The sequence below is a fragment of the Mus musculus genome, chromosome 8 (genome assembly GCF_000001635.26).
Source record: "Mus musculus strain C57BL/6J chromosome 8, GRCm38.p6 C57BL/6J".
Classification (NCBI taxonomy): domain Eukaryota; kingdom Metazoa; phylum Chordata; class Mammalia; order Rodentia; family Muridae; genus Mus; species Mus musculus.
In genome coordinates, this window is record NC_000074.6 from 54,069,861 (window position 1) to 54,087,615 (window position 17,755).

General features: G+C 41.2%; 2 protein-coding genes across 2 annotated transcripts in view; one reads left to right on the forward strand and one right to left on the reverse strand.

Moving 5' to 3' along the window:
* Nucleotides 1-6,209: 6,209 nt before the first annotated feature.
* Nucleotides 6,210-13,883, reverse strand: Gm33153 (predicted gene, 33153). Its single transcript, XM_006509526.4, has one exon. The coding sequence runs from the start codon at nucleotides 7,911-7,913 to the stop codon at nucleotides 7,074-7,076; it is 840 nt and encodes a 279-aa protein (XP_006509589.1). The 5' UTR covers nucleotides 7,914-13,883; the 3' UTR covers nucleotides 6,210-7,073.
* Vegfc (vascular endothelial growth factor C) overlaps nucleotides 7,672-17,755 on the forward strand; it is a 108,923-nt gene continuing 98,839 nt past the window's right edge. The window contains exon 1 of the mRNA NM_009506.2: nucleotides 7,672-8,065. Within this exon, the coding sequence (NP_033532.1) occupies nucleotides 7,919-8,065 (147 nt within the window). The 5' untranslated portion in view covers nucleotides 7,672-7,918. The remainder of the gene's footprint in view (nucleotides 8,066-17,755) is intronic.

Here is a 17,755-nt window from a genome sequence, read left to right on the forward strand (position 1 = left end):
AAATGTCAGTCTCAGACAATGTCTACGTGTCGGACCCCCAGGGCTGGCTCAAGAAATTGATTTAACAAGGTTAACACGATAATCTCTTTCTCATGAACTTCCTGTTATTGACTCCCAAAGGAAAGCAACAAAGAGAGCTGTGACAAAAGACAATGTTGTTAAAAATGCAGCAGATTTCTACAAGGGATAAGTGTGAGGAATACAATCACAGAATCAAAAGCATCCCTGAATGGGACTCTTAGGAGACAAGAGTCACCAAGCACTTGGCTGCATGATAAAAAGTTAATTGCTACTGAAATCTGGTGGGAGCTAGAACAAACTCCAAGCAAGAACACTCACTGCTGTCAGGGGTTTGATTTATTTCTGAATTAAGGCTTTTGGGAATGAGCAATGAGAGATACTATTATGATCTTGGTTGAACCTCCTGGGCTGAGTTTCCCCAAACAACAGTAGGCACTCTGTCAGTAAACAAAAGTTGTACTTCTGTATGGTTTACTGCCACCGTGGAGGGGCAGCCTTAGAGAATCTCATCAGGGTCTCAGCTTGTTAGAGGTAAGAAAACACAAGGGCTTCAGTCAGCATTCAAAGAGTTTTAAGATGGGTCTTCTGAAGAGAGGAATTGAGGAAGACTGGGCAGACAGCTTATGAGTTAGCGCCTTAGGCTTGGCTGATTGAAGTAAAACTTTTGAAAAAATCAACTATTAGTGATTAAGAGTCCTGTCAGAGTGAGAATATTGTCTTCTTTAATATATTGATTTGCTGGCATTTTCTGAAGCCAATAGCAGATCTAAATTGTTTGTTTGCTATCTTATCTTTCTCTGACTAGTGTTTTCTTGGAGAGATTAATAAATCATGTTAACTTATTCTTTCAAGTTTAAACCTGGTGTTAATTCTCAGAAGCTATAATTTTAATGCGGAAAAAATGGTATTTCAAACTGGCAATTATATAATAGCGAAGAAAAATTAGTAATATCTACAGTCTGAAGTAGGAACAATTTGCCTTCATGCATGATTTTTAATATAATGAAGATGCTAAAATATCATTTATAACAAATACTGCACACACATAATTAGTTACAATAATCAACCATTTGAGTGCAAAGAAAATACTATCGTAGTTCTAAAAGTTACATCATTTATACCTCATAACTACATAGACCATGATTATAACTTATTAAAAATTATATTTATAAACTATAAAACACAAATAATTTTGTAGTTAAAGACAAATGTGTAAAAAAAATAGGCTATTGTGGTATCAAGTTTTGTTTGTCAACTTGACTGCATCTAGAATCAACTGAAACAGAAGATGCCAGGCACTCCTATGTGGGATTTTCTTCAACAGATTATTTGATGTAGGAAGACCCACACTAAATTTGGGCACGACTTCCTGGTGGCAGCCCAGATAAAAAGATATGGATGAAAAAAAAAAAGAAACCTTTATTTTTGTATGCTTGCCTTTACTATCCACAAGTTCATTTCTTCTGCTGCTAGAAATCCACAGATAATCCTTCATAGATATCACAACTGATTTCTTAGAAATTCCTGTGTAGACTGAAGATCAGTAACTCTCCAGGACTTTTCCAGACTGAACTAATAAGAAATTAGGTTTCATGGACTGAATAACATGTGGCTTCTCTGGTGTGGGAGATAACCATTGTTGGACTCTTCAGGCCACATCCTGAAAGCCAATCTAATGAATTATATATATATGCATATATGAATATGTATGTATATATGCATATTCATTCTATTAGTTGTGGACCTTTATAGAACCTTTACTAATACAGGTATGGCGCCAAGAGTGAAGTAACTGTTAGGTTGGACATGACCATGTTGTTCTTTTCAGGGCAATTATGACATAACTTCTGATCTTTGGGCTAGAGAAGGGTTATGTGTGCTTGTAGCTTAATGAATTGTTATATGAGCTTGTAAGATATGGACATTAGGAGACATGTTGACAATGGAGGCCTGGTTTGCAAACTTTGAGAGGTAAGTAAATACTCTTAGAGCCATCTATGTGATATTTTGGATTCAGGCTCTGTGGAAATGAAATCTTTGCATGACTGGACAATTGATGATAGTTAGCTAGGGGTGCAGAATCAGCTGTGATTAATAAGAGGCCAGGATCATTGTTGTGAAATCTTTCGGGGAATATTTCCTCAGGGTCAGCACAGAGATGCTGTGGTCCAGAGGGAGCCAGGGCTTCATCTCAAGCTGGAAACTGAAGTTGGTAGTGTTGTCTACATGCTGTTGACTTTAGAAGCATGAAGGATATAGGAGCAGATGGGTCATGGACTCTGCCTTCTTGGTTTCAGAAATTGACAAAGGCTGTGTAGTGTGTGACAGGAGAGTGTAGGTATGAAGGACACTCTGTGAGGCCACTATATGAAGCTGTGAAAGTGAATCATCTGTTTCAGACCCAAAGATGTTGGGGATACCAGAGCCTTGAATCATCTGCCTATAAAGTGGAACCAGACCAAGAGAGAGCTGTGTGTTGTAAGTTGCAAAGTTGGAGGGGCAAAAGCATCTAACCCTTGTTGACACTGCATTTGGAGTGGCAAGATTTGTAGTCTGCCCTGCTAAGGTTTGGTCTTGCTTTGATCCAGGTTTTCCTCACGATTCCTCCATTGCTCTTTTGCCATTACAATGTACATTCTGTTCCCCTGTATGATGGTAATCTACAGGTAATCAGTAGGTAATCTACAGGATGCCACAGTTAAGAGAGTGCTCCAGTCTTAGAAGACACTTGGGACTTCTAAACAGTGTTGCAACTGTTAAAGACCATGGAGCAATGCTGAGGTAGGAATAAATGCATTTTCTAGTATTAAATGGACATGAGCCAATGGGGCCATGGAGTGGAATGAGGTAGTTTGAGATTGTCTTCCATAGTAAACACTTGATTCACAGTTGGTGGTGATGTTTGGGAGGTGCAGGTGGAGTTGGCTTGCTGGAAGAAATATGTCACCATGGTGAGAGTTGGGGTTTGATGCTCAGTGACTTTCCACTTTCGCTTTGATCTGCTGCTTCCTACTTCTGTTAAAGATGCAATCTCTTGACACCCTGCTGCTGCAGTCACAATTAACCCTTATACCTCTAGAAATATAAACCAAAATAAATTCTTTTTCCAGAAATTGCCTTGGTCATGGGATTTTTATCACAGCAACAGAAAAGTGACTAATACAAGAGTATTTAAACTTGCTTGCAAAAACATTAACAAAGGTCAAATAAAAGAGATCAAAATTTGCAAATATAGATTAAGCAGAATCAAGATCAAAACTTATATATTTAAATTGTGTTCCTTAGAGACTAGACTCATGAAATGAAAATTATTTCACCATTCAATTAGCAAAGTTTGAATTACAACCACAAAATAAAATCAAGGAAGCAGGAAAGTAACTGAAATTGGATACAGATTAAACTAAAGGAGATGGACAGAATCTAATGAATGTTAAAGCATGCACATTGTATCTAAGGCTCATGAAGGCACATAAAGCATGCACGGAAATCACTGTTTGTTAGGGCTTGAAGCCATCCTCTATGCTTGGGTCATATTCTTACTGAAGTACTATACAGATTTGTTAATGACCTCTTAAGAGATACCTGCCTAAAAATTGGCAACAACATCGGTTAGTCTTAAATTTATCTAACCTCTCATCCAAGGATAAAGATACCAATACAGAAGTGAATGCTCACAGTCATCTATTGGAGGGAACACAGGGTCCCCAATGAAGGAGCTAGAGAAAGTACTCAAGGAATTGAAGGGGTCTGCAGCCCTATAGGAGGAACAAGAATATAAACTAACCAGTACCCCCAGAGCTTGTGTCTCTAGCTGCATATGTATCAGATGATGGCCTAGTTGTCCATCAATGGGAGGAGAGGCCCTTGGTCTTGTGAAGATTCTAGGCCCGGGTATAGGGAAAGCCAGGGGCAGGAAAGCCAGGGGCAGTGGGTGGGTTGGGGAGCAGGGAGAGGGAGGATGGTATAGGGGATTTTCAGAGAGGAAACTAGGAAAGGGGATAACATCTAGCTGCATATGTATCAAAAGATGGCCTAGTCGGCCATCACTGGAAAGAGAGGCCCATTGGACTTGCAAACTTTATATGCCCCAGTACAGGGGAACGCCAGGGCCAAAAGTGGGAGTGGGTGGGGAGGGAAGTGGAGGGGAGGGGTATGGGGGACTTTTGGGATAGCATTGTAAATGTAAATGAGGAAAATTCCTAATTAAAATATTATAAAAAAAAGAAAAAAGAAAAAAAAAGATACCAGTTGTTCCAAGATTCCCCAAACAGTTAAATCTTACAGGCCAGTTCACTCAGTGATGGGAACAAATGTTGGTCCCACATGAGAATCATTACTCCACTGATGGAATCAAGGTCATCTCCAACCTTAAGTGTCTGAACAGGGCCCAGTGCAAACTAAAGTGACTTTGCAAGCAATAATGATTTCTGCTTTGCCAACAGAACCTCTAAGTAGAAACAACCTAAATAATAAAATGCACGAACAAGCTTGATTGAGATTGCTTGACTATAGTTCTTGTACCAGGCCTTTCTTCTCCTGTATAAGGGTGAAACTCTTGTTAGTCAGTAGTACAAGGTCTACTATCTTCCCAGTGTGGTCACACTGGAAATTTCCTTTCTTGCATCATTACCACTTGTGACAGGTGTTGGAATTTGGCCTAGAGGAGACTCAGGAACTCTGATAAGAAGCAGACATAGACATATAGTAATTTTTGATTAAACGCTATCGTCAAAAAGTTTAAAAACCCAATAGCTACAAGAAACTGGAGATACTATGCAAATGTTATCCAGTTCTCCCATCCTAGTTTGTACTAACAGAGTAATAGTTTCTATAAAACAAAACAAACAGTTACATGACACCCTCTTTCCCTTAGAAGTGCTTTAAAAATAACAGTAGTAATCGATCTTAAAAGATCTTGCAGGAAGTCATTGATAGAAAAAAAATTAAAACAAAAAACAGTTTTAAAAAAGATATTTTTAAACTTCAAAATCTGTAATAGTTATTTAATTTTTTAGGTGTTAAGCAGGGGGAAAATCCCTAGCAACTTTTAAAAAAAGTATGTTGTTAAATAATGTTTATTAATAACTATTATACATAATAATAGTGATATCTTCTTTTAAACCCTAGGCTTCATTCATGGTAAGTAAGCATTCTAACATTGGGCTATATGGTCAGCCCTACTGTATTGGTTTTAAAGACAACTGATGTTTCTTTTATTTAAACAGGTCTTGCTATGACTTTATTTACAGAAAACAGTAATTAGCAACAGGAAGATAAATATATGTAAGTGGAGTGCATGTGCTAACCATCTTAAAAAAAGTTTGCCACTAATTCATTTTGATACATGTTAATTTTGCTGATTTTTATGGTATTCATACCATGCTAAATCCTGAGATTGATGGAAAAGTGTGACAGTTCTCAGTGTAGGCTGTCTATCTGAGGCATTCTGACATCCAAGCCTTTTCCCAGAATTCCCTAAATCCTGGTGGCATGCCTAACCATCTGGTTTTACAACCGCCCTTTGTGACTCCAAGTGCAATAAAAGTTAAGAACCACTGTACTGAGACAAGATTCCAAGGACACTCCATTTCTACTTGAGTCAAAATCCAGCCAGTTCAACAGGAACACAGAAAGAAGGGAACATACAGAAAATGTCAAGTTCCCAAATTGCCTTAGCAACTTGTGAGGGGCCGTCTGTGGCAAGGTAAGACTTCCTCATGATAAACCATGAGACACAAGTTAGAGCCCAGAAGACAACTCCTGCCACAAATGCAGAGTAGTGCAGACATAACTAAATATTAGTACACACGCAGATTTCTTGAGAAATCTGGTCAACTTTAAGAGTTCTTTGCATCAACAGCATGACTTGGCTGCCAGAAAATAAACTTGGTCCAATGCTATGTCAACAAATGCTTGCTTTCTAGACAAGGAAGACCCCTCCTTTTCTGCATGCTTCGTTGGGGTATTTTAAGTATGGAGCCATGTTCTGAACGGCGTACTTTATGAAGATAAACTTAGCATGATGGATGAGGATAATTGGAACTGTCGGGTTAAACTAAAAAGGAATCTTTCACTGGTAGGAAAAGTAGCCCTGGGAGAACGTGACAGATATTTCCAAATATCTGAGGGGCTAACATGTGGAATTTACATTAGACGAAGTACGCAAAATACCAAAGTCAAAAGCAATGGGTAGTTGGAAGATTCAATGATGTCAGTCTTCAATAAAGGGAAGCACAGTCAGGGCAAGGGGCATTCACTGTTTGTAGAGGTATTTAAGCACTCACGGAAATGTTGGGCAAGGAGACCTCCAGATCATATTATTTGAATTACAAGGAAACGTCTTTCCTCCAACGACAATTTTGTGGCTTTTTAACATTAGTGCACTTAGTATAGTTTTTGAATAGGCAAGACCTTTCATGTCTCTATGCTGTTGATGCAGCTTAAGTGGAACTTCTGCCATCTGCCCACCTGCCCAGGAAAGCAGATGCCATCACCAGGAAGACAGCAGAGTTCCTAGGTGCTTTTCCAGAGAATAAATGCATCACTGCTGTTTGCTCTTTCAGCATATAAATTGTCCCATTTCATTCTCTTTCTCTTGCAAATGGAAGGTGTGTCTTGCAGATACAGTTTGGGTGTGTCTCTATCAATGTTCTTTAAGATTCTGGACCATCTGTCCTTCAGATGGAACTTTAGGTCTTCCGGAAGATCACTAAGATCTTAGCATGAATGACTTGCCCTGTATTCTGAGATGTCCCTCTTTGCATTCTTGCTTCAAGTAAACCAGAAAACAGTGGAGGTGGTGGTGCTGGGAAGGGCACTATGGCCCCATAGGTCTCTGCTATAATGTTGATCTTTTTCTCTGAAGTGTTTTAGAAGTCTCAGGCTGGTCCCAAACTTCTCAGGATAAAGAATGTCTGGAGAAGGATTTTACCACAAGGGGTTGCCAGGGCCAAAGCGTGCGTCTCCTACCCACTGTACCTGCTCCCCCCTCCCCATCTTTCTAGCAGCTGAGCTCAGTCATGTGGCCCCTAAAACTGGTCCTGCAGAGAGAGTCAAGCCCCCAGACCTGACTTGAGCCCCTGCCTCCCCACCCCGACACCCCAGCAGAGCCCAGAGAGAAGGGCAGAGAAAGGGAAAGCGAGGAGAGTGGATGGAGGTGGGGCTGGAGGAAAGCGTGGGGCTGGAGGGAGCAAGCTTCCTAGGGAAAGAGAGGGGAGGGCTGACTGGGCTCGGCACGCTCCCTCCCTCTTGCCGCTTTCTCTCACATAAGCGCAGGCAGAGGGCGCATCAGTCATGCCCTGCCCCTGCGCCCGCTGCCGCCGCCGCCACCGCCACCGCTCGGCCCCGCGCGCGCAGGAGGCTCGAGCGCCCGGGAGCTCGCGGGCCTCGCCGCCGCCGGGCGCCCCGCCGCCCTCCTCCCGCCCCCCGGCTCCGCCGCCACCACCGCCTTCTCCCGCGGCTCCCGCGGCCCGGCTCCTTTCACTTCGGGCGAGGGGAGGGAGGAGGGGGGACGAGGGACCCGAGGGCTCTTCGGGACGAGTGGAACATCGCGGGGTGACTGGGCTTAACCACCCCACCCCCTCTTCTTTGCAAAACACCAAAAACAAAACCGCGATCGGCGGAGCCGGCGCCCTCGCTTCACCTCGCGGGCCGCCACCGAGGGCAGTTCGGATGTCCGGTTTCCTGTGAGGCTCGTACCTGACACCCGGGAGCCTCTCCCCCGTGAGGGCTGCCAGAGCCGAGGGCAAAAGTTGCGAGCCGCCGAGTCCCGGGAGACGCTCGCCCAGGGGGGTCCCCGGGAGGAAACCACGGGACAGGGACCAGGAGAGGACCTCAGCCTCACGCCCCAGCCTGCGCCAGCCAACGGACCGGCCTCCCTGCTCCCGGTCCATCCACCATGCACTTGCTGTGCTTCTTGTCTCTGGCGTGTTCCCTGCTCGCCGCTGCGCTGATCCCCAGTCCGCGCGAGGCGCCCGCCACCGTCGCCGCCTTCGAGTCGGGACTGGGCTTCTCGGAAGCGGAGCCCGACGGGGGCGAGGTCAAGGTAGGTGCAAGGGACCCCGTCGGGTCGGGCTGAGGATCCGAGGCTCCCAAGTCCTGGACTGTGTGTGGGCTTGGCTTTACTGGGTGTACAGAGAACCTGCCGTGGAGTGTGTGTGCATAATTATTTATTTAACCTTTGGATCCAAAGTTAGAGATTGGTGCACGCTTGCTTGGAGCAAAGTTTCTCTTCTTTTTTTCTCTCCCCCAGTGGAAAGCTGTTACTAGAAAGGAAAGCAACTTAGAGGAGGGAAGGGCCCAAGAGGTGTTCAGTCACACAGATTCCTTCTCCTTCATAGTGGTCTCCTGCCAACAGAGGAGTTTGCACCCTGCCCCAGTGGCATGGCTCCAGAGAGAATTTCATTGCTGTAGGAAATGCTCTTTTCTTTTCCTGGCTGGTTTTGGACTCCAAAGAGCTTCTGGGGTGTGTGACCAGACAACGGAGTTTTATGCTCCTGGAGTTTGCATAGCAGGGGCCCCAGGCTCTGTGAGCTAGTTTGGAAAAAGTGTGAGTAAATTTAGAAACTGGGCTTAAAGGTTTTGGATTTCAGAATTAACTTGAACTTGGTCAAATCCAAGATGTAACAGAAATTGGAATCTTCTAAACTTTATCAATTCTTTTCCTAAACAGTGGCTATAAGATTAAAAAAAAATCAAAGTATCAATTAGTTTGTTTTATTTTGTTTTAAAGAGAAATAGCATCTTTCCTGAACACGTTAAGGGACTTTTGAAGACATTCCGATTGTCTGACTCAGTTATCTTATCTTGTGTACTTCTCACTTGAACCTTCTAAAGAATATGTTTATAACATCTTCAAGTTTATACTTGGCGTAATAGTTGGGATCTTGAACTCCTGCAAAAGTTTTGTGTTTAAGGCACTGCGAAGCCCCCTGGCTGGAAGCAGACTGAAGTGGTTTATAGTAGCTGACTGCAAGTGGGGGGAAAAAAATAGAAGGGGGTGTGTTACTCTCAACTTTCAGTTGACTTTATTGGTGAACATACACAGAATGTGCAGAGGTCAAACCACCTTCCCTGGAAAGGTTTGTCTGAGAAAAACTTTAATACGGACAAGACTAGGTTATAAGATATCAAGTTACCATTGTGTCTACATTTGGTAAAAATACAAATACCAGATTTTTCAGTCCATTATGAGAACTGCAATGTTCAGCACACGCTTATCACTATACGTACAATGACGAGAATATCCTCGTCTCTAAGTGCCACAGAAATAAAGCTCGGGACAGAATCATACTTCCTGTAATTCGAGCCTTTGAAGTTTGCCAGACCTATTCACTTTCTGCCTCTGCAAATTCAAACTGATATACTTGTGACTTAGTCAGACAACATCACCATCGCCTATGATAGCTAGGCTTTGATTTACAGTACGAAAGCGTGACGCCTTGAGTTAAATGAGAAGCCTTTTCAGATAAGCCAATAGTTTATTCAAGGAGTCTGTCACGTCTGGGTCAATCCCAAATGACTGTATCAGAGCATGGATGTTTGTATGAGCTCAGTTGTGTGTTCCAAGAGGTCACCTTCAAAGGATCTTCTCATTGGTAGTCATTAAACATCTTATTTTCTCTGAAAATTTTGTTTGCAAAAGTTTCTTTTCTTATTTAATCATTTTTTAAAATATTGTATGTTGAATAAGAACTGATATTTGGTATGTAATATGACTTTTTTTAACTTATCAGAGGAAACATTATTTTGTATGTTTGAATTTCATGAGCAGTATACTTCTGCTTACTGAGCCTTTCCCTAGTGGGCAAGCAGAACTTTTGACAGCTTGTTTTACTGATGCCTTCAGGGAAACTGTATCCTTGCTGTGGAACTTGCACCCAGTGACCCAAACACTGCTGTGAAGACTCCATGTCTCTCCCTAGTGGCCTTTCAAGGCACCTCAATTAGCAAATATTGGAGAACTGGAGGGAAACCAGTTAGTTTCCCAGGAACAACTTAAATCCTAAGAAAGTATTTCACAAAATTCACACAGGATGTCAATTATACATAGAATTAGCTCTCACAAAATTTTGTTAAATAATAAAACCCATGTAGCAATTTAAAATTCACAATATAGGAAAGCCAATATGGTATAAAGCTCAGCATCCAATCTTCTTTGTGGTAGCCATGGCCACCCAGATAATTGGAACTGAATTTACTAAGTTCCCCTTTCTATTCTTTTCTTCATGACTGTATGATTTAATGAAAAGTCCTAAAATACTTTCTGAAGGATGTTAAAGTAAACAGCTCAGGGTCGAAAACTAAGGCAATGGTATCATGTGGCCATAAGAAGAGACATTCAAAACTTGTTATCAAACTAATGACAACTGATGATCTCGGAAAGAACACCTGATTGCCATATCTAATAATTTTTAGTCTCAGTTTGGGTAAAGCAGACTCTGCTTATTCGGAGATGAAGAACTAAATTTTACAAAAGACATTGACTTACGACAAAGAATAAATCGGAAGGAAGACATACCTCATACAGACTGTGGTTATCAAACAGTTTTGCTTTTTATTGAAAATAGTTTTGTTTTGTTTTTTTCCCTCACATAATTTATCCTGACTCCAGTTTCCCCTCCGGCTACTCCTTCCAGCTCCTCGAACTTCCACTTTCTGTCTGTTATTAGAAAGCAAACAGGCACCGGGCGTGCTGGCGCACGCCTTTAATCCCAGCACTTGGGAGGCAGAGGCAGGCGGATTTCTGAGTTCGAGGCCAGCCTGGTCTACAAAGTGAGTTCCAGGACACCCAGGGCTATACAGAGAAACCCTGTCTCAAAAACCAAAAAAAAAAAAAAAAAAAAAAAAAAAAAAAAAAAAAAGCAAACAGGCTTCTATGGGAATAATAATAAAATGGAATATAATAAGGTAAAACAAGAACTGATACATTGGAATTGGAAAACGAAGCAAACAAATAAACAAATAAATGGAAGGGAAGGAGCCCAAGAGAAGGCACAAGAAACAGTTTAAAATGAATAAGTGACATTATGTGACAAGGAAACTACAAAGCAAGTTTGTGGTCTGTTAGCCATGTACTGCTGGGCCTGCAGCCCACCCTTAAGAATCCTTTGTTCATTCTGGGTTTGGGGTAGGGTCATGTGTACATTTCTCCTTTCATATCTTAAACCTCCTCTAGTGCAGGCTCTCTGGATACAGTTTCAACCTCTGTGAGTTTGTATGTTTTGCTCATGTTGATTTAGAGGGTTTTGTTCCTTGGAGTTCTCCATCGGGTCTGGTTCTTACCCTCTTTCAGCCTCTTCTGTAGGATGCCCTGAGACCTGAGATGAGGGTTTTGATGGAGATATCCCATTTAATGGCTGCAAGTTTCAAGGTCTCTTTCTCTTTGCATAGAATCTGGCTATTAGTGTCTGTACTTGCTCTAGTCTGTGGCAGAAGGAAGCTCCTCTGATGATCGCTGAGCAAGGCACTGATCATATTTGTCTTCCTGCATAGCTATAAAACATTTAAAACACAGTATTGTTTTTCCTTTGAGAATTTTATTTATGTATACATCACAGTTTGCTTATATCCATCCTCCACTCTGCCTTTCCAACTCCTTCCAGAACTCCCTTCCTCAAATTTCATGCTTTCATAATTTGTTCTTGAAAGGGTGTGTTGTACAAAATACCCATGTCTTTACATATTTTGGCTTACAGTTGTCTTTATCCATTTTTAAATAAATCTCTGTGTTTTAAAATTTTTTTCTTTTAAGATTTATTTATTTATTATATGTATGTACACTGTGACTGTCTTCAGACACTCCAGAAGAAAGAGTCAGATCTCATTACAGATTGTTTTGAGCCACCATGTGGTTGCTGGGATTTGAACTCAGGACCTTCGGAAGTGCAGTCAGTGCTCTTAACCACTGAGTCATCTCTCCAGCCCCATCTATGTGTGTTTTACTTTGTTATTTACAGTGTCAACTAAATCAATGACAGTGTTCATCAAAATACCATATGTGTGCCTACACCAGAATGCCCTGGAGGACTCTATTTTCTCTTTTAACCTGATACCAAATAAATTTGAGCTTTGGTTAAAAAGATACAGTTGAACTAATATCTTGAGTCATTTCTATTCACAGTAAAAGTACTGGATGGTGCATATGAACAACTAAGTTCATTAGTTTTTACATAATCTTCATGTTATTGATCAGCTTATGAAGTATTATGTCATGCAGAGGTCATCTTGAAAGACCTTGAAAGACATGCCAGTTTCTGTTTTTTTGTTTGTTTGTTTGTTTGTTTGTTTTTGTTTTTGTTTTTTGGGGGGTACCATTAAACTGAAAAAGTCAAGATAATTTATTATCTATTATTATGAAATTGGCATTAAACCATTTTGTATGTTTTGAAATTTGCGAGAGACTCATCAATGTGTCATTTGATCTGGGAGCTTCGACTTGAGAGAGGAGCATGAGTTGTAATTCAAAATTGTTTCTAATAGACAAATTCATCTGAGCCAGACCTTTGCATGCTCTTAGGATAGGGTAGGATCATGAGAAGGCAAATAAAACAGTTTGGAGCTGGAGCAGGGGGCAAGGGGGGGTAGGGGGTGTTACACAGACAACAGTGAGTTCTCCTAAGTTCCAAGATGGTTAGATAGCTAGAATTCTGAGGACCAGCCAGCTTCCAGGGTTTCAACCGAACTCTGAGTCATGGGAGAGGGATTATTTATATCTGAACAACAACAACAACAACAACAAATATAAGCATAAGACTGGATAGAAGTCATAAAGACTTTTACTTGGAGGTGGTCTATTTAAGAAGCAAAACAATTATACTGATGGAGTCTCCTGCATAGTCCCAGCAGGACAGAGGCAGAGGGAAAAGATGGAGGAGCTGTCCCAGAGGCTAGAGCCATCAGTCAGGTGATTGGTTACTCTGAACGTTTGATTATGAGAGATTAACCCTGGCCTTGATGCTTTAGTCATAGAGCAGTATTCTTGTAGAATTAGGCTACTTTACAGAACAGGGTGAGTAGTAGTGTGATTCCATAGACCACTTAGGACACTATTAGGAATAAGACATATTTGCAAAAGCAAAATAAATCTCCTTCAGAGTTAGCCCATATAACAACAGTTCTCATGTTTCCTAATGCTGTGACCCTTTAATACCTTGCCTCATGTTATGGTGACTCCAACCATAAAATTCTGTCACTGCTACTTTATAACGACAATGCTGCTACTGTTATGAATCATAATGAAAATATCCGAGATGCAGTCCTCAATGCGGTGGCGAGCCGCAGGTTGAGAACCTCTGCCTTAAAGGGACATAATTGTTTAGGGTCAGTAAGACTTAAGGCTTGCAATAAACTTGTTACTATAGTTCCTATGAAGGATTAAGAATATGGTATATTGGTCAGTATTCAGCATACAAAAATGTAATTTTGTTCAATTAACATAGAGGAAATATATAGAGGATGTGCACCATCATTTAGTTGGAGCTTTGTCTCTATTTTTGTCCTTTACTATCTATTCTTCTTGGTAGGAAGTAGCTCCTCCCTCCAGTCCCCCCGTCCCCCGGCCCTCCCCCCACCGCCAAACTCTTCCACAACACCACAATTCTAAGATTAGAAATAAGAGACTTTTAGTCTCTCATTATTCCATCCCACATTCCACATCAATTTCTGCTAGGAGTTTAGTGTTTGACCTCCTAGGAATCTACTCTGAGGAGGGCAGAGATTTGCTCAACGGAAGGGTTGGGTCCAGGTTCCCTCTTCTGAATTTAGCTGATAGTTAAGGACAGTCATGCAGTTGTAGAGCTTTTTTCTCCTCAGAGTATATTATTAAGTGTTTTGATTTGTTTTTCTCATTCTTGCATTAGGTTTTTTCCATTCATCTGTGTGGTGCTCTGTTTATTGTTCTAAAGGTGATAGGACCTGGGAGAATGGTGACAATAGGGAGGCCCACTAATGTCTTATGAAATGGTTGACTTTCCTCAGAGCATCTCACAGTGTATACTCTGAGGGTTAAGAGTGTCACAGTGTCACGTGTGTAAAGTGTACAATCATATGGACAAGTTGAACGTGGCAGGCAAGCTGCACATGGTATAGCCACGTTTTAATATAGAGGCATCCAGTTGTAATGAATACTCTGAAGCAAACTTATTCCTAAACACCCCACCTGGCAGGGGTTGGGGGAGGCGCACACACAAAAACCCATTCCAAGAACAATTCCTTATTTTTGAAGAAGCTAAGGTCACAATATTCTTGCCTTGTCACAAGACAAGAAAACTTGTGAGTTTCCTCACAAGCACTCAGAAATCTCACAAGACTCCATGGTTGGCCTGTGTTCTGACAATGCTGGATACATACACACAGAGCCCGATTTGTACACATAAAGCTCAACTTTACCCTTCTTTGGCTTTCACTTCTTTGTATTTCTCCTCAATTATTATTTCCTGATTGCTAAAAAATTTTTCATGTCACACCATCTTAGAAGGTTTAGGGTGGTAGGTTTGGGAGATTTGGCTCTTGAGATGGAGATATAGTCACTTAGCAAGCTGGATGCTTCACTCAACGATGACTGGGTTGTTGAGAAACTGGTGCCTGGCGTGTTGGGGACTGGAACTTCTTGCCCTGCCAGCTTAAGTCTTGCCTTAGCTGCTATAAATATATGCTGTCCTCTGGTTATCAACTGCTCCTTGCATACTGAGAGTAAGAGTGACCACCAATGGTCTTCAACACCCTGAGAACTTTTGTACACACTTAGCATTGATCTGTTCTCATAATCTGATATCATTGTGCTTTTCTCTGCATCTCTATAGATGGCTGTCATGTTACATTAAAAAAGATAAACATAAGGCACGAAGTAGATAGCCAGGAAAAATAGCAGTTAAAGCATTAAAATACTTTAATGTTGAGGAATGGGGTGGTGGTCGTCTTGTGTGTGGGGGTCTCCTATGTGTTTTTATCATATTATTTTAAAGGACTTAGGATTCTTGGTGTCCTCCGTATCCTTTGATTCTTACACCCTTTCTGCCTTCTCATCCACAGGGGTTTGTGCGTGAGGGGAGGGATTTGATGGAGATATCCCATTTACGGATGAGTGTTCCAAAATCTCTCAGTCTCTCCATAACATCTGGCAGTGGGTCTTTGCATTTGGTCCTCAGTGTTGCAGGAGGAAGCTTCTCTGATGGCTGAGCAAGGCACTGGTCATATTTGTCTTTCTGGATAGCTATCAAACTTTTTAAAAGTAGTACTTTTATTTTTTTTCTTTAAGAATTTTATTTGTGTGTACAATGTATTTTGCTTGTGTATTTTATTAAATATTTTCTTTATTTACACTTCATATATTATTCCCTTTCCTAGTTTCCCCTCCCCAAATCCCCTATCCCCTCCCCTGCCCCTGCTCCCCAACCCACCCACTCCCATTTCCCTATACTTAGGCATAGAAACTTCACAGGACCTAGGGCCTCTCCTCCCATTGATGACTGACTAGGCCATCCTCTGCTACATATACTGCTAGAACCACAAGTTCCACCATGTGTTTTCTTTGATTGGTGGTTTAGTTCCAAGGAGCTCTGGGGATACTGGTTAGTTCATATTGATGTTCCTTCTATAGGGCTTCAGACCACTTCTATTTTGCTCATATTTTGATTTGTGCAGGTGGGTTTGCCTATGCTTGCCCATACCTGCAGAGGTCAGAGATCCACTTAGCATATGCTTGACTCAATGTCTACATTTTTTTTTTCGAAACAGTATTTCTTAGTGGATTTGGAGCTCATCTGTTTGGCTAGGGTATTTGTCTCAGGGTCCAGAGCCATCTCCCTGGTTTGCAAGTAGACTCTGCTGAGCCTGGCTTATTATGTTCATACTCTGTTTCAAAGTCAGATCTTTATACCTGGGCATCAGCCACTTTACTGACAGCCACCTCCCCTTTTCAAGAATAGACTGTTTTTGTAGTTTTAATTTTCCTTTCTATAAAAAAGGGAACCTTTGCAACACCTTCTGTGTTTAGGAAGGATGCATACTCTTATCTCCTTTCAGAATCTACAATTCTTCTGCTCATTGCGGCAATATGCAAAAACGCAGAGAAGAACTTGTTCCAACCATCGACTAGTCACACTTACTTATGAATGAACATGAACTTTATTCTGGCCTTTACGGTTTGCTGCACTTGGACTAAAAATTGGTCAGGTGGTCACAATTTGTTTGTCTGCCGGCTGGCTTGCCTGTCTGTCTATTTGTCTATCTGGGTCAGGGTTTATGGAGCCTAGGATGTCCTGGAACTCTATCCATTCTGGGATGACCAGGAACTATCTTTTACCTCTTGAGTGATGCGATTACAGGCCATTCCCACAATGTCTGGTGTATAAGTGTTCTGACTTGCAGGTATATTGAAAGAACAAGTGCTTAGCCAGAAGATTTTCTTTTTCTTTTCTTTTTTTCCTTTCTTTCTTTCTTTCTTTCTTTCTTTCTTTCTTTCTTTCTTTCTTTCTTTCTTTCTTTCTTTCTTTCTCTCTCTCTCTCTCTCTCTCTCTCTCTCTCTCTCTCTCTCTCTCTTTTGGAAAACTGTAATATTTTTGTTTTGTTTTGTGGGGAAAAACCCCAAACCAACAACAAACGGCTTTACATGTCAAATGAACCTTTCCCAGTAAGAGCTTCCAGAAAAAACAAATGTTGGTTGGCAAGAACCACATCCCTTCTCTACCGCCTGGACATGTGAACTGTCGTCTTTCAAAGACTGCCTTGCTGCGGGAGGAAACTCATTCTTATTATTAGGGGAGCTGACCTTTTGCTATATATGTGCAGGTTCAAGTTTGTGTAAATTGGCAGTTAATAAATCTTTGATTTATCAAGTTAGAAAAAAAATGAATAGTGCAAACAACTTTGAATAAAAAGGAGTGCTAATGGGTTTGACTTGTATTGAAATTCTAAAGTTTACAACAAATGCTTTAGGTTTTTAGCTGCTTCTCCAATGTAAATGTTCAGTTCTAATACTTCATGTACTAATGAAAACAGTGATTGTTGAATTACTTGGTTTTATTGGGCATTTGTGGCAAAATGTGTCTTAAAATACTTTTTTTCTTCCCGGATGAATTCTCATGTTTCTAGTGTGGACACTGCCCTGGTAGCTTTTGGAGGTAGGATTTGTGTCATCTACAGGTTTTTAGTAGACTTTATTTTGATATTTACTTTACCTTAAATCTTAATTTCCAAATGATCTTTTTCCTTCCACGTAAAGTTTATGGTCTTATGTGGCAAAAGGTCCATTCAAACTTGCTTTTCCTCTGCTGCAGAAGCCCTGTACCTTGCTTTGAACTCGGCAAAACAGTGCCTAGAAGTCATCATCATCATTTGAAACTTCTTGCAGTCTCATAACAGCCAAAAGCAGAACTGCCTGGATAGAGATTTAAACCAGGCAAAGGGGTATGGGCTCTGTGGTACTTCCCGAATCCTTACCATGGTTAACCACACTCACTCACACCCTGCCAGTGGTCCACACTCCCTGTAGGACAACACAGGTTAGCTTCTTTGCAAATAAGGATAACAACAAAGTGCCTCACTATATCACTGAACTTAAAGAGTCTATGTAGATAAGTGACTGAGAAATGGCTGGATCAGCACTATTACTGACATATGCTTAGCTTTCAATGATATAATAGTTTGGCTTCACGATTAGGGGAGAAAAATCAAAGCTAAGATTATGTCATGGGGATATGAAATAGCTCTGGTTATCTAGAACACTAAAAACAAA

Excerpts from the sequence above, each read along its gene's own strand:
- Gm33153 (XM_006509526.4), bottom strand. The coding sequence starts at position 7,913 with ATGGACCGGGAGCAGGGAGGCCGGTCCGTTGGCTGGCGCAGGCTGGGG.